General features: G+C 40.9%; 1 protein-coding gene across 11 annotated transcripts in view; it reads left to right on the forward strand.

The window, feature by feature from the left end:
* The window catches only part of DLGAP1 (DLG associated protein 1), a 567,869-nt gene that overhangs the window by 484,148 nt on the left and 68,448 nt on the right, over positions 1 to 15,273 (forward strand). For 8 of the 11 annotated variants that reach the window (XM_036905862.2, XM_057504061.1, XM_057504062.1 and 5 more), the window contains one exon: positions 5,823 to 6,196. In XM_036905862.2, the coding sequence (XP_036761757.2) occupies positions 5,823 to 6,196 (374 nt within the window). The remainder of the gene's footprint in view (positions 1 to 5,822; positions 6,197 to 15,273) is intronic. The other 3 variants (XM_036905864.2, XM_036905866.2, XM_057504063.1) reach the window with 1 other exon arrangement.

A 15,273-nucleotide genomic window follows, 5' to 3' on the forward strand; every position in this document is an offset into this window, starting at 1 on the left:
AGGTTATAAAAGCAAGAGGTCTGAGTCTTGACTTCCACTCTGTTTTTTGAAAGACAAGACCAGCAAAGGCGTCAATCCCTTTCCGTAGTGTGACTTAACTTGGAGCCAGCCAATTTCAAGGTGTTCCGAGTTTGGCCACAAGGGGGCGCTAGAGAACAGGGCTGCGGGGGCAATGCAGTACTTCTCGGACTTTCAGTTGGCGTGGGGGTATTGGGCGTGCAGACGGTGGGGGAGATGCAGCCGACTTTTAAAAAAATCCATTTGTTCTCTGAAAGTATACCACTTGCCAATTTGTAAGGCAAGGTTGCCACGTTACCTGTTGCCAGGTTCCCGAGAGTGCCCCGGGAATATGTGGGCGAGCAAAGCACAGCACAGCCCTTCAGTGTGACGGCTTTCAGGCTCTTTTGACGGGTGTGTGCTGACATTTGGAGAGCAGCTGCCGAGGACTGCGGAGCATTGTTTGGTTGTAGTTGTAACAGAGGAGTGGCTGCGTGTTACATCATTTCCAGGCATGAAGTGCCTGCGGCTTTTTTTTCTTTCTTTTTTAATGACTAACTTTCTGATCCCTCCCTCCTCCCCTGGATTTTGGTACAGTACATGCACTGTGCCCAACAGCCTCACCTCAGGAAGCCCAAGTTTTGTAGCAACTTGTTAAAACTTGGGTGCCTCTTTAAAAAAAAAAAAGCTGGTACTCTGAAACAAACCTTTCCATTCTTCCTTGTGAGAACAATGTTGTGTTTGATCAGCAGCAGAGCTCTGCTCCCTGAAAGATCTGTTCTCCCCACAAGAGACAGGCTGCTATCAGCTGAATAGATCTCTAAGCCAGACATGCCCAGGCTTGGGGCATTTGTCTGGCATTAGGAAGTGTCTGGAATACTAGCGACTACCAACTGGCGAGCCTTATGACTACAAGAGTTATTACAGCGCCCCTCCCTCTCTGTCCACATTCCCTGTCCTCCCACTACAGGCTCACACAAGCATGCTTTTTTCTACTTCCACGGAGGAAAGGTCAGCTGGTCTTTGTGGTTTCACGTAGCTAGGTCCCTGGAGCCCAAACTCAGCAAGAGAGAAGGCTAGAAGCCCCCAGCTCCACCTCAACAGCCGTCTAATGCCGCCTTCTCACTGGAGACTGGCTCAGCACGGACCACTGACCACCACACTTTGGGTGGCCTGTAAATGTTAAGCTGTAAATATTTTGCAACAAGGGAGCGATTTTTCCATGTGTGTTTTGTTTTGTGGGAGACTCTCCTTTTTTGCAGTATTTTAAAGTGTCAGCTGATGCACACCCCTTCTTCACCACTCCAAATTCATCCATGCTCTGACCCTTTGACAAGATCCTGTAGGGCGCAAAGTCCTGTGCTAGCAGCAGTTTTCCTGGCAGTTTCTCATGGAAAACACTGTGCTTCACTGAACAAAGTGTTTAATGGAAGGTTTAATGGGCAGGCGAATACAAGTGGTTTGGTTGAATAAAAACAGTCCTGAGCGTGCTAACTCTACCTCTTACTTTGACTTGGAGAAGTCATGTACCTGCTCTGAACCTCAGTCTTACCATCAAGCAAATGGGGACAGTGAGCTCTTCCTGTCATGAGACTGTGTCTATTAAATAAATTCCTAGTACAGTGTGTTTCAGGGTAAGGATTCACTCTGTGCTGGTTAGCTTCATCTGGTGCCTGTTGAGAATCTGCACTTATTCTCCATTCATCGTCTTTGTTGTCACCTGGGTTTGTGCTTTTATCCTGTGAAGGACAGGGGCCAGACCCAATTTGTCTGGCATTCGGTGGGCCATCCAGGCTGGGCCACGCACCATAACAGAGAGCACAGCCTCCACAATTGGTTGTATGCTCAGCCTTTCTGGACCTACATGAATGACAGTAGTGGCAGCCAGCATCTCTGTTAGCAGTTTGTCCTTATCCATGCCAAAATGTGTTCCCAGGATGCCAGAACATTCGTCACTGCTACCAAACTGCCTGTTGGTAACTCTCCCTGGCCTTCTCTCTTGGCCTCTTTCTTCAGCTGTTAGCTTCACTCTCATTGGGTCTTTCATTCTCAAATTATTTCCTAGATTTTATTCAAATTCATAAAGCCACAGGAGCTCCAGTTTGAAAGATGTCTTGTCACTTACTTCAGGCCTCTGTCAGATGGTGCAATTTTAATAACTTCCCAGCCCAAAGATGACCTGGTCTGAGCTCAAACACCTCCAGGGACTAAGAGCCCACTACTCACTAAGAGCTCAAGGTGCCCACATGCCATCTCTGGACAACTGATTGCTAGAGGACTATTCTTTATGCCTCTCTGAGCTTTTACCTTTGTGATTTCCTTTGGGGCCACATACAGAACCAGTCCATGCTATCCTCTATACAATAGCCTTCGGAATAATCAGAAATCCTTCTGTCTTCCTCCTCCTGCAAACTAAACATCCTCTCTCCTTAAACCACTCCTCACTAGATAGGGTTTTTCTCTCCTTGGAGCACCCTGTGATTTCCCCTTAAAGACAAGGTTCCAGAATGAAATGCAGCACAAGAATCCTTCCATTTTTCTAGACCTCACACCTGCTCACTAACACATGCCCTCTTAGAAACAGGCAGCTTACCTGAGTGAAAGGCACAAGTCCATGGCTCCCATCCCAAATCTGTGCAGTAGTCCCAGTATGTCCCCAGTTTCAGTCCTTCCACAATTCCTTTTCTTCCTCTGGCCCCTTCATATCCTTTTGCTTTCTAAAGTATCCTGTAGTTTCAAGTTACCTCTCTATGTTCTCAGTCTCACATGCACTATCTCTGACCTGCCTGCTGGATTTGCAAATGTTCTATATCAGTGCTTCTCAGACTATCTCTGGCAATGCATCAGTCTGCTTGTTTGATGTCCAGTATGTTGCAGATCAATATTTTGCTAAAATGTAATAAAAACAAATTACTAGAAAAAGGAAATTAAAAAACAAAGGCACACAGAACACAGGCCCTGGGTTTTCTATTTTTGTTAGGATCAACCAACAAAACACTCTAGAGTTGCTATAAACGTTTCTAAAAGCTCTCTCGATTTTCCAGGTGTATCTCACTAGGCACTTAACAGTTTGTGAATGGATGCAGCTCCCTCTGGCCTACACGCTGAATAGCACCACTTGGTGCAGAGGTGTGCTAGAAATGCTAAACAACCACCTCCCTGGGAGGCCATCTACTGATTTACAACATTTGCCAGTTTGTGTGGTTTAATACTCACTGAGGTCAGTTTCAACTATCAGTGAAACATTACTGAACATAGACTTGAAAGTTTGCATAATTTTTAGCAAGCTGATAAGAGCCAGTTCCAGCTCTTAATGCTGTTTGATTCCTTTTATCTCCTTTGTAATAATAAAGCACTTCCTTTTGAGGACTGTTCAACTGGCCATCTCTACCAAATCACCCAAATCAGGAGACCTTTGTCCGCAACAGAAACTAGATAGTGGGTTGAGGCAGCCCTTCTCTCTCTCGTGGTCTTCAGCCCACGAAGAGCAGACCATCTGATACAACTCACAGCGCATGCCAGACTGCTTTGACCATGACTTCTGTGCAGAAGCCTGCAATCACTGAAGGTAGATCAAATCACAGCTTGCTTGGCAGTTAAGAACAACGTAGGGTAACTTACTTACATCAAAAAGCTGTTATGAGACTTCTGTACAACTCTAAGTATATGTGTATTTGGAATTCTTTTGTTGTCCTTTTGCATTTTTATTTGTAGTTTCTTATGGGCTTGGTCTCGTATTAGAAAGCGTTTCTAAATTTTAGTAACCAGGAACTGCTAAGTAACCCTCAGCATAGTTTCATCATATGTGACCCACTGGCTTAGCCAGTGAGAACATACTAATAAGCCACAAAAGTAGGTTTGATCCTACGTCTGGTTTGTGGCCTCCTGATACAAGTGTGCTCCTGATCATAACGGATAAGCAGAGTGGTAGGGGTCTATAAGTTTCTCCAGAACACCTTCACCACTACAGGAAAAAAGAATTCCTTCCTGAAGCTTCCAAAGTTAGCATTATCTTTCTCTGCAAACCACGACGAAATTGAATAGCTAGAAGCTGAAATAGGACAGAAATTCGTTCTCCTTTATTTTCTCTATAACTTTTTTTTTCTAGTAATTTGTTAACTCAAGTATAAAAACAAACTCTGGTCTTTCTATGCTCTGCAGGGTCATCTGAATGAAAGTGATGTCACTAAGATCTGGAATTCCGCTCCCGCACACTGCTTATAAATGAATAGGAGGCCTTTCAGCCAGCTTTGAGCTGGGGTAGTATGTCTTCAGGACCTAAAGAAGGAAAAAAAATAATTTTATTTGAAATGAACAAATAAACATATCAGGCAAAGGAAAGCAATACTAATACTTCAACTACGTCATGTCTTTTTTCAAGTTCCACTTGAATATAAGGAGCACTTGCATTTTTTAATCAACCTTTTTGAGAATGTTACTCTTAAGTGAAACATTTCCCTTACTGTGTGGAAGCCACTCATTTTCTCTTTCTGTCTTGATTGGACAAGATTTATTCACTTGTGTTCCCCCTCCTTGAGTCTCACTTTACCACATGCCTCCGGGCACTCAGACCTGGGTGGATTCTAAGTCATTCATGGTGTGGAATCATGAGAGTAGAATTTTTAGAAATAACAATAATCCTAGGAGAGTGGAAAGCACTTAGGGCTTAGCCTGCAAAGCTGAGAAGGAATGGTGCCAGGAAGAGCTGGCCAGCTCGGAGGCATGTGTTTCTGGAGGGGTCTCAAAGGAAGAAGGCATGAGAAGGAAGAAGTCTTTAGAAAGTTGGTTAAGGAATTGTTCTCTACCGGCAGGAAGTCCCCACTTGGGAACTTAATCATTCTTTTTGATCTGTACTTCCTACGTGGAGCTCCACAAATGGGAAATCTGAAAACCAGTGTGGAAAGCTTCTTCAGGACCCTCAGGGTAATAATCAGATGGTCAAAGAAAGGGGCTTCAGCTGGGGCTGCAGGGGGACCTTGACAGAACTGCCCAGGCCCAAAAAGGACTCCTCAAGGCCCTGAAGGACAGGACTTTAGGGAGGCCACGCACACACACATCTGTAAAGTAGGGTGTACGTGTGTTTTACAACAAGAGACTGCTGGGCAATGCATTCCCTCTCAGATGACAGACAGTTCTGCTCAGAAACAGCACCACTCCTCAGATCAAAAATTATATAGTGAGCGCCTACCCAGCACAAGCAAGCAAGCAAAAGTCAGGAGGGAGGGAAGGGAGGGAGGGAGGGAGGGAGGAGGAACAGAGAAGATGGTGTTGATGGGAGCCCCTTGCAGGAAACTATGATAAAGTGCTGTGGGCCCCACACACCCCTGTGCTTGGTATTATTATTAGGATTAGAACACATGCTAACAACCGTTTTGCTGTCCCTCTTTTTTTTCAGTGTTTATCATCAACCACCAGAATCTTCTCCAGTGAATTACTTTGTTTCACCTTAGCTCTCTAATGTCCTGCTGAGAAGGCAGGGTCTACCCTGGCCTTACCCACATGCTGATCTCTCTCAGGAGATCAGCCTGGGAAGATTTCTATAGACAGCTAGTCCTGTCTATTTTATGTTGATTCATATTAATTTCCATTTCAGCAACTACCATCTCAGAGGTTGTTGTTTTCCAGTCTTTTTCCCCCTCAATCTTTGTGGGAGTGTCACCCGCTAGGGGGCCCAAAGATCCCACAAGGCAGGGATCTACAGACTTGCTCTCATGTTAAATGTCTCTGTGTGTCTCATGTGCCCTAATTTCCAATGGATGTCAGTTAAGTACAGAAATTAAGACCCAGGCAGAAATCACAGTGTCTTTGTTTTCACTGTCTTCCAGTGTCATCTTGCATTACAACATATAAGAAGACACCACCTCCAGTCCCACCCAGAACTACCACGAAACCTTTCATTTCTATCACAGCCCAGAGTAGCACAGAGTCTGCCCAGGATGCCTACATGGACGGCCAGGGCCAGCGAGGAGATATTATCAGCCAGTCTGGACTGAGCAACTCCACCGAGAGCCTGGACAGTATGAAGGCTCTGACGGCCGCCATCGAAGCCGCAAACGCCCAGATCCACGGCCCAGCAAGTCAACACGTGGGCAACAGCCCAGCCACTGTCACCACCACGACCACCATAGCCACTGTCACCACGGAGGACAGGAAGAAAGAGCACTTTAAGAAAAATCGATGCCTGTCTGTTGGGATACAGGTAACAGCCTCCCTTTCTGTCCTTTGCAATAGGCACCCAAAACTAAGGCATGTAACACTTCCATTTTTTCCAAAAACTTTGAGGTCTTGCCATTTTGGATCACATCGCTGTGCACAGGACCAGGTGGTCAGGTTCTTGACTCTGGACTTCCTACATTGTTAAACGTGATGTTAAAACAATGATGAAGATATCTTGCCTGTCGACATCATGAACAGTTTTATTTTTGTTCTCTAAACTGAATGTGTGACTCAAAGTGTAGGGTAATGAAACAAACACAAACACAATCAAACACAAAGTGCCCACAATCCTAAAGTGCAGTTTGATTCTCAAAAAAGAAGTGGCCCTCCAAGAATAACCTAGGTTATCAGGGTGTGTTACAGCATGTTCAAAACTACTGAGTAATCATATGAGAACAAAAATGTGAATCGCTTCTCCGAGATGGAGGAGTGAAGGCCAGTAAGGCCGAAGTGGGTGACAGTGTAGGAAGCCACAGTTCACGTCACAGCCTCAGGAGGAAAAGATGTGCGACCACTTCAGCATGATCGCTGGCTCTCGAGTCATGCATTTCAGAAAAAGGGTAGATAATTCAACAGGCTTCTCAACTGTTTTCTGCTACTCAAAGATAAAATCAAATTGGTTCTTGTTTTTCACATCTGTTCAGCTTAGCTTATCCTGTTAGAAGTTTCCTTCTCTCAGTGGAGAAGACTCATTCTTTTCTCCCATTTTTGTTTTGCCATATCATTCAGGTGCCCTTTGAATAATAATGTCCTGACGTGGTGACCAGTAAATCTGTCCACACTGAACCAACTCTAAGGCACATCTTCAAGCCAGGCGTGGGGTGCATTTTCACATCAAGGATGTTTTTTCACAGTCCGTTCTGCAGAGTCCACTTTTAACGGGCAATTAATTTCTCTCCAGCAGCAATGAGTCAAATGCTTTTTTATAGTCTGCAAGTTACCATGGCACAAGTTGTCAAGTTCCCTGAAAGCATTTATAGTGCTAGTGCTTGGGACCAGAAGACACAGCAGGAGGCGCGGGCTCAAAGCCAGCCTCCACTCCCACCCCCATGTCTCCCTAGAAGCGACTTCCCCTCCCACCACACAAAGGATTTGCAGAGTGGGGAAGAGCTGAGGTGGGTCCTCCGTGTTGTCCCAGGCAAATTACTTGATTTTCCTGAGCCTGACTCCTCATCTATCCCTCACAGGATTATTTTGAAGATTGAATTTACAAAACCCAGTTTCCTATGGGGTACAGAGTCTCAGTTCGGGATGAAGAGAAATTCTGGACACTGATGGTGGTGATAGTAGCGTTCAGTGTGAATGTACTTAGTGCCATTGGAACTGTACATTTTAAAGGGAACAAAATGAAGAATTTTATGTACATTTTGCCACACACACACACAAAATCTACCTTCCTATCTGGCACATAGTTGGCACCCAGTAATGTTTCTTCTGTTTCCTTAAGATTCAATTTATGTTTTTCTTTACATTATTTTTCAATAGATAATATATTCCTGTGGCTCAAAATTCAAAAGTTATATAAAGATACGTGGTGACTAGCCTTCCTCCCATTTCTAGTCTCCTGTCAGTTCTCCTTTCTGGAGGAAATAAATATAACCAATAGTTGCATCTCCATACATATTGTGCATATTCAAGCAAATATGTACTTTATTTATTCCCTTTTTTAATTAAAGTATCATTGATATACAATCTTATGATGGTTTTACATAAACAACACTGTAGTTTCAACATTCACCCATATTATCAGGTCCTCCCCACCTTTAGTCACTATCTGCACAGTAAAGTCATTCCTTGTCTTCTCCGTGCTGTATATTCCCTTCTTTTAGTCAGATGTTCACATTTTCCCCACACTATTCCACATCTTCCCTTTTTTCACTTAAAAATAATGTATTTTAAAGATAAATGTTTACTAGTTTTACTGCTCATTTCATTTAAAAGCTTCTATATATCTATCTTAATCACCTCTCAAGTCTGCTGGTTGGCCTGATAGGTTACTTCCCAAATAATTATTACTCAGAATACAGCATTCATATATGTGACATCAAAATTGTTTTTTTTCACCCAGTAAGATGGAGCTACTCTGAAACCCAACTATAATGTTGGGGAGAAAGCTTTTGTTTCAGAGACCATCCTGCTTCTTAAATATTTGTATGTTTTCATGAGCAAAAAAATTGCTTTTACTTGTCAATCACTGTTCACAGCCATAGAAGTTCTGTGGAAGTCGTGAGCACTTCACCTAGTTGCCCCATTTAGCTCCTATAACAAGCCTGTGGCCTAGGGGCTGTTATTACCACCCTGCAGATGAGAACATGGAGAAGCTGAGCAAGGCCACACATCTTAGGCTGACATCGCCTGGATTGTACCCGGGTGTCTAATGTGGCCATGCTGTACTGCTTCCCTGATGAAGAATAATAAGTAAATAAAAATGCAAGATGCAAAGTGGACAGCAAACTTCATCACATTGTGATCAAATTTAAATCCTAATCCCCAAAATACTAGGATCCTGAACTCCTTCCCACCCTTTCTTTCTTTAGAGTCAGAGCTTCCAAGTCTTTTCCATCATTCTAAATTTAATCCATACCTAATCATTAATATTACAATAATTTACTCTGCTAACTTAGTTTGTGAACTTAGGTCAGTTACTAACAGCTCTCTTTCCTCATCCAGAAAATGACAGTCATAATAGTCACTATTTCATAGCATACTTTACAGGTGGTAGTAAAAATTGACTGATATATGTATGGCTCTAGGCACAGTGTCTGGCATAATAAGGGCTTAAAAATATTTGATTAAGTTTTTATTATTAATATTTTCCTCCTTAAAAATCAAGATTAGCCAAATGCACTGAATTTTGGATAAGCCAAATTTTGTTACCTGCCAAGGGCTTTCTCAATTTATTCAGGACAGAGATTTAATTATACTGTAATTTCTTAAAAAATTTTAAAAGCAAATTCATAAATGTAAGTAGATTATGCTGTACACTGTGTAAGAGAGGTGAGATTTGTCAATCTGGATGAACAAGGGGTAAAAGTCACAGCTAAACTGACATACAGTGACTAAAGCTGAGAAATGACAACAAACATGGTGCAAATCAGCTGTGGGTTTGGAGAGGTGGGGTGAGGCTGGAACACAGTACTGTGTCCCCTGTTGTCGTCCTCAAGACCCTTGCTCCCTTCCTTCTTCCTGTCTCTGTGCGGTGAGGATGATGGTTCTTAGGGAAATATCTATCATGCATCTTTTGAAAAACGTTTCATGGGGTAGTTTTGATTCTACCCCTTGGTGTAAAGCTGCAGCATTCTAGGCATTTTAATGTATATAAATGTAGCCAAAAGGAATCAGTGAGAAGCCCATTCAGGAAAACAGAATCCGTGCTTGTTTCTCAAACAGAGGCCATTTAATACACAAAATTGATTCTGCAGGAATGGGAAGGCTACGAGAGCTATAAAAGGATGCACGAAGCAGTTACCACTCCTAGCACTAGGGGACCGAAAGGGGAAAGATGGGGCTTCCAGAATGTAGGAGCTCAGAGGAGAGGCCCCAGTACCTCCAGCCTCAGACCACGGAGATAGGTGTTGTCAGCTGGTGTTGGGATTCGGGCACAGGGCTGTGAGGCTGTCAGAGGAACTGGAGGTCAAGCCAGCTGTCCTCGCCTGCTGCAGCAACGCCAGCAGGTGGAAACAGGAAGGAAATCCCTTCCGTTACCCCACCTTCCTTTGTTAGAATATAACTGGAAGGTGGCCAGCAAGGAAGCCTGGGAGATGTAGTTTGCAGAGCCCTGGCCCCAGTACCACAGAGCAGATGGGCACAAAAGATGGGCTTGGAGCTGCTGGACAATAAGTTAAGTCACCAGAACGAGGTGCTTTGTCCAACAAATAAATAAAGATGCTGTTTCCCTCAATGAGCGTGGGTGTTTAAAAGCCTAAGATCGGCAGGGTGTATATGTATTCTTAGTCATGTTCTTTTAGTGGGAACACCTCATGGCACTATATGTGACACTAGAATATTTAAAAATATATAGTTTTATGTAATATGGCTCTAAAACCCAACTATTTATCTGGTGCTCTTCTGGTGTTCTGAGGTAGGGTAGTGGGAAGAGAGTATATGGTTGCTTTGGATTTAGAGTAGTTGTATGTCTTCTAAAAAGTCAAGGGTAATATTAATGGAAATTTTTTTCCTTGAAAACTGCAAAATAAGCAATACATGCATACGGTATTGTTGCATATAGTTTTGGTAAAACGTTTGTAAAGGATTCACACAATATGAAAGTATACAGAACAAAATATGAAATTCCCCTTTCTGTCTACCTCTAACTTCTACTTCCCTCCCCAAAACTAGCCACTAGCAATAGTTGGTTATACCATCTTCTAGTCTACCAAGAGTGTAAACTATAGATGAATTTCACATAGTAATCCCTCCTCTACCTCCAGATGTTAGATCGTGATTCTCTCTGTTACCATTTAACTCATGTTGCAAAACAACCAAAAAGAACTTTAAGCTTAATCTTTCACATTATGTAAAATGTGATTGCTTTCTCATTTTTTGAACTAAAAATAAAAGAAAATGAAGCTCTTTGAGATTGCAGTCCTAAGATTTACTTATTTCCTTTAACACCTGTCCAAGTTTACAAGATATATATTATGTCCTATGTAAAGAGGTAAGTCCAACTGCAAATGGCAAAACTTGTCTCTGCCACGTTGACTGAACTATTTTAGAGCAATAAAAACCAAATGAGTCATTACTATGATTTGAAAGAGGACTTTGAGAAATAAAAAGGTCACATTATCTCCGATTCATAATGCATTGACTTAAAACAATAAAGGAAAACGGAAGAACTCTCCTTGCCCGCACTCTCGTCAGGCTGCTCTGAACTCTGTCCCCAGCCAGGCCTCAATTTTTGTACTTCTGTATGTATCTTTATCAAGAATCCCACTAAGCCAGGATCCCCCACCCTCGATATTGGGTCACCCTCAATATAGGATGTCTGATCATGTTCTGCATCCCCCATGGTCCCCTAGGTGACATCGATCACCCTGCCATGCCTTCTGCAAGAATCCTGTAGAGTCAATTTAGCTCCCTTACCTCTGATGTTTCCTCAGTGATTTTTTATCTACTGACCAGCCCCCACCCTGCGCCTTGGCTGCTGTAAACTCTCACTTTTCCTTGTTGTATTTGGAGCTGAACCCAGTCTCTCCCCCCTAGTTCCAGACCCCCTGTAGTAGTCCCTTTGTCTGTAACAGTGGTTCCCCCGAGTAAAGAGTGCTTTACCATTCTTCCAACAAATGCAATGAACAGTTTTTTTCTTTTTAACAATGAATACATTCAGACTTTGTAAACTTTAGTTTGATGTCCTTGATATCAGAATCAAGGCTATTCAAGAAAACTGTTTTAAGAGGAACTTACCTTAAGTCCAAACTATGGAGATAATTTTAATGGATTCCAAAAAGAAAAGATAGTACAGTCATGCAGTGTAGCACAGAGAAGGTAAATAGGGACTCTGTGGCACCTTACTACACTGATAGACAGTGACTTCAATGGGGTATGGGTGGGAACTTGATAATATGGGTAAATGTAGTAACCACATGGTTTATTTTTATTTTTACTTTGGTATCATTAATCTACAATTACATGAGCAACATTATGGTTACTAGACACCCCCATCATCAAGTCCCCACCACATACCCCATTACAGTCACTGTCCATCAGTGTAGTAAGATGCTACAGAATCACTACTTGTGTTCTCTGTCTTATACTGCCTTCCCCATGCCCCCCCACCTACATTATGTGTGCTAATTGAATGCCCCTCCTTCCCCCATCCCTCCCTTCCCACCCATCCTCCCCAGTCCCTTTCCCTTTGGTAACTGTTAGTCCATTCTTGGGTTCTGTGATTCTGCTGCAGTTTTTTTCCTTCAGTTTTTCTTTGTTCTTATACTCCACATATGAGTGAAATTATTTGGTACTTGTCTTTCTCCACCTGGCTTATTTCACTGAGCATAATACCCTCTAGCTCCATCCATGTTGTTGCAAATGGTAGGATTTGTTTTCTTCTTATGGCTGAATAATATTCCATTGTGTATATGTACTACCTCTTCTTTATCCATTCATCTATTGATGGACACTTAGGTTGCTTCCATTTCTTGCCTACTGTAAATAATGCTGCGATAAACATAGGGGGGCATATGTCTTTTTCAAATTGGGCTGCTGCATTCTTAGGGTAAATTCCTAGGAGTGGAATTCCTGGGTCAAATGGTATTTCTATTTTGCATTTTTTGAGGTACTTCCATACTGCTTTCCACAGTGGTTGAACTAATTTACATTCCCACCAGCAGTGTAGTAGGATTCCCCTTTCTCAACATCCTTGCCAACATTTGTTGTTGTTGTCTTGTGGATGGTGGCCATCCTTACTGGTGTGAGGTGATATCTCATTGTAGTTTTAATTTGCATTTCTCTGATGATTAGCGATGTGGACCATCTTTTCATGTGTCTGTTGGCTATCTGAATTTCTTCTTTGGAGAAGTGTCTGTTCAGCTCCTCTGTCCATTTTTTAATTGGATTATTTGCTTTTGGTATGTTGAGGTGTGTGAGCTCTTTATATATTTTGGATGTCAACCCTTTATCAGATCTGTCATTTATGAATATATTCTCCCATACTGTAGGATACCTTTTTGTTCTATTGATGGTGTCCTTTGCTGTACAGAAGCTTTTCAGCTTGACATAGTCCCACCTAATTCATTTTTGCTTTTGTTTCCCTTGCCTGGGGAGATATGTTCATGAAGAAGTTGCTCATGTTTATGTCCAAGAAATTTTTGCCTATGTTTTTTTCTAAGAGTTTTATGGTTTCATGACTTACATTCAGGTCTTTGATCTATTTTGAATTTACTTTTGTGTATGGGGTTAGGCAATGATCCAGTTTCATTCTCTTACATGTAGCTGTCCAGTTTTGCCAGCACCAGCTGTTGAAGAAGCTGTCATTTCCCCATTGTATATCCATGGCTCCTTTATCATATATTAATTGACCGTATATGTTTGGGTTAATATCTGGACTCTCTATTCTGTTCCACCAGTCTATGGGTCTGTTCTTGTGCTAGTACCAAATTGTCTTGATTACTGTAGTAGAGCTTGAAGTTGGGAAGCAAGACCACCCCCCCTGCTTTATTCTTCCTTCTCAGGATTGCCTTGGCTATTCGGTCTCTTTGGTGGTTCCATATGAATTTTAGAACTATTAGTTCCAGTTTGTTGAAGAATGCTGTAGGTATTTTGATATGGATTGCATTGAATCTGTAGATTGCTTTAGGCAGGATAGCCATTTTGACAACATTAATTCTTCCTAACCAAGAGCATGGGATGAGTTTCCATTTGTTAGTGTCCTCTTTAATTTCTCTGAGGAGTGTCTTGTAGTTTTCAGGGTTTAGGTCTTTCACTTCCTTGGTTAGGTTTATTCCTAGGTATTTTATTCTTTTTGATGCAATTGTGAATGGAATTGTTATCCTGATTTCTCTTTCTGCTAGTTCATCATTAGTGTATAGGAAAGCAACAGATTTCTGTGTATTAATTTTGTATCTTGCAACTTTGCTGAATTCAGATATTAATTCTAGTAGTTTTGGAGTGGAGTCTTTAGGGTTTTGTATGCACACATTTTTTTTTCATATGAAACCTTCATAAGAGTGTATATCAATAATACCTTAATAAAAATAAAAAGATAGTATAGTCATGGTTTCCAACCATCAGGCATTAAAACTAGAAATTAACACTAAGCAGATAACAAAATCCAACATACTATAAAGGTGTTGTAAATAACATTTAGCTTCAAAAGGAAATTCGAGATTATTCTGTGATGAGAATCCCACCATCATCACTACAGCTTGTAGTTATATCATCATGGCCATAGCTATGATCTCAGAAGAATTCATAGCCCTATGTTCTTTCATAATTAAGTCAGAAGTATTACAATACAAACAAAACATTCAATTCTAGAAAACAAGAAAAGAATAACAAATTTAAAGAAACCACTAATGATGAAAATAGAAAAAATACATTAGAAAACAAAAGAGTGATAGCAATAACTAAAATAGAATTGATAAATTAAATCAAAACTGGTTCTTTGAGAAGACCAAATAAATAGACAAGTATGATTGAAAAAGATAATGTAAATCAACAATATCAGGAATGAGACAATCTTTTTTAAAAAATATAAAAGATTCTTGTAACAATTTTATGCTGGTAAACTTTAAAGTCGAGATAAAATAGACATACATGTAAATTAGTACTGCTAATGCAAGAGGAAGTCCAAAATCTGGGACAAGAAATCTGGTAACTATAACATATATTAGAAAAAAGTAAGATAATAATAAATTACAAAAAAGTAAAAGATATACCTCCCCAAAAATGGTTCCAATTCAGATGATTTTACAGAAAAGTTTTTCCCAACATTCAAAAAGAAAATAGTTCCTATTTAAAGTATGTTATAATACAAGAGAAAAGGTCAAGATTCTCAATAAATTTTATCAAATAAATGTAACTCTGATACCCAAACTTGGAAAAACACAAGAACAAAGAATTATGGAAAAACATGTTCATAAATATAGATGTAAAAATTCTAACTAAATTTGGCCACTGATCCAAATACATATTTTTTAAATAATGTACCATCATGAAGTTTGCATGTTACAGAAATTCAAGTTATTTTAGCCTAATTAGGGAAAATATGCTATCCAGATAGATGCTAAGAAATATAATATTTACTAAAATACAGAAGCTTTCTAAATATCAGCATGATAAAAAGCATCCACAAGAAACCAAATTAAACTTAGATTTAAAGATGAAATGGTAGAGCTATACCAATTAGAGTCAGAAACCAGGTAAGTATTCCTTCTTTTTTCACAGATTTACTTATTCAGTTATATTTGCCCTTATTAGCCAAGACATGAAATAAGAAAGTGAAATGAGGTGTAAATATTCCAAAGACAGAGCAAAATTGTTTTTATTTGCAAATAGTAAGCATGTCCACCTAAAAAAAATCTAATGGAAACCACTGAAAAAACATTAGAATTCAGTAGAGTG

Source organism: Manis pentadactyla, chromosome 6 (assembly GCF_030020395.1).
Source record: "Manis pentadactyla isolate mManPen7 chromosome 6, mManPen7.hap1, whole genome shotgun sequence".
Lineage (NCBI taxonomy): Eukaryota > Metazoa > Chordata > Mammalia > Pholidota > Manidae > Manis > Manis pentadactyla.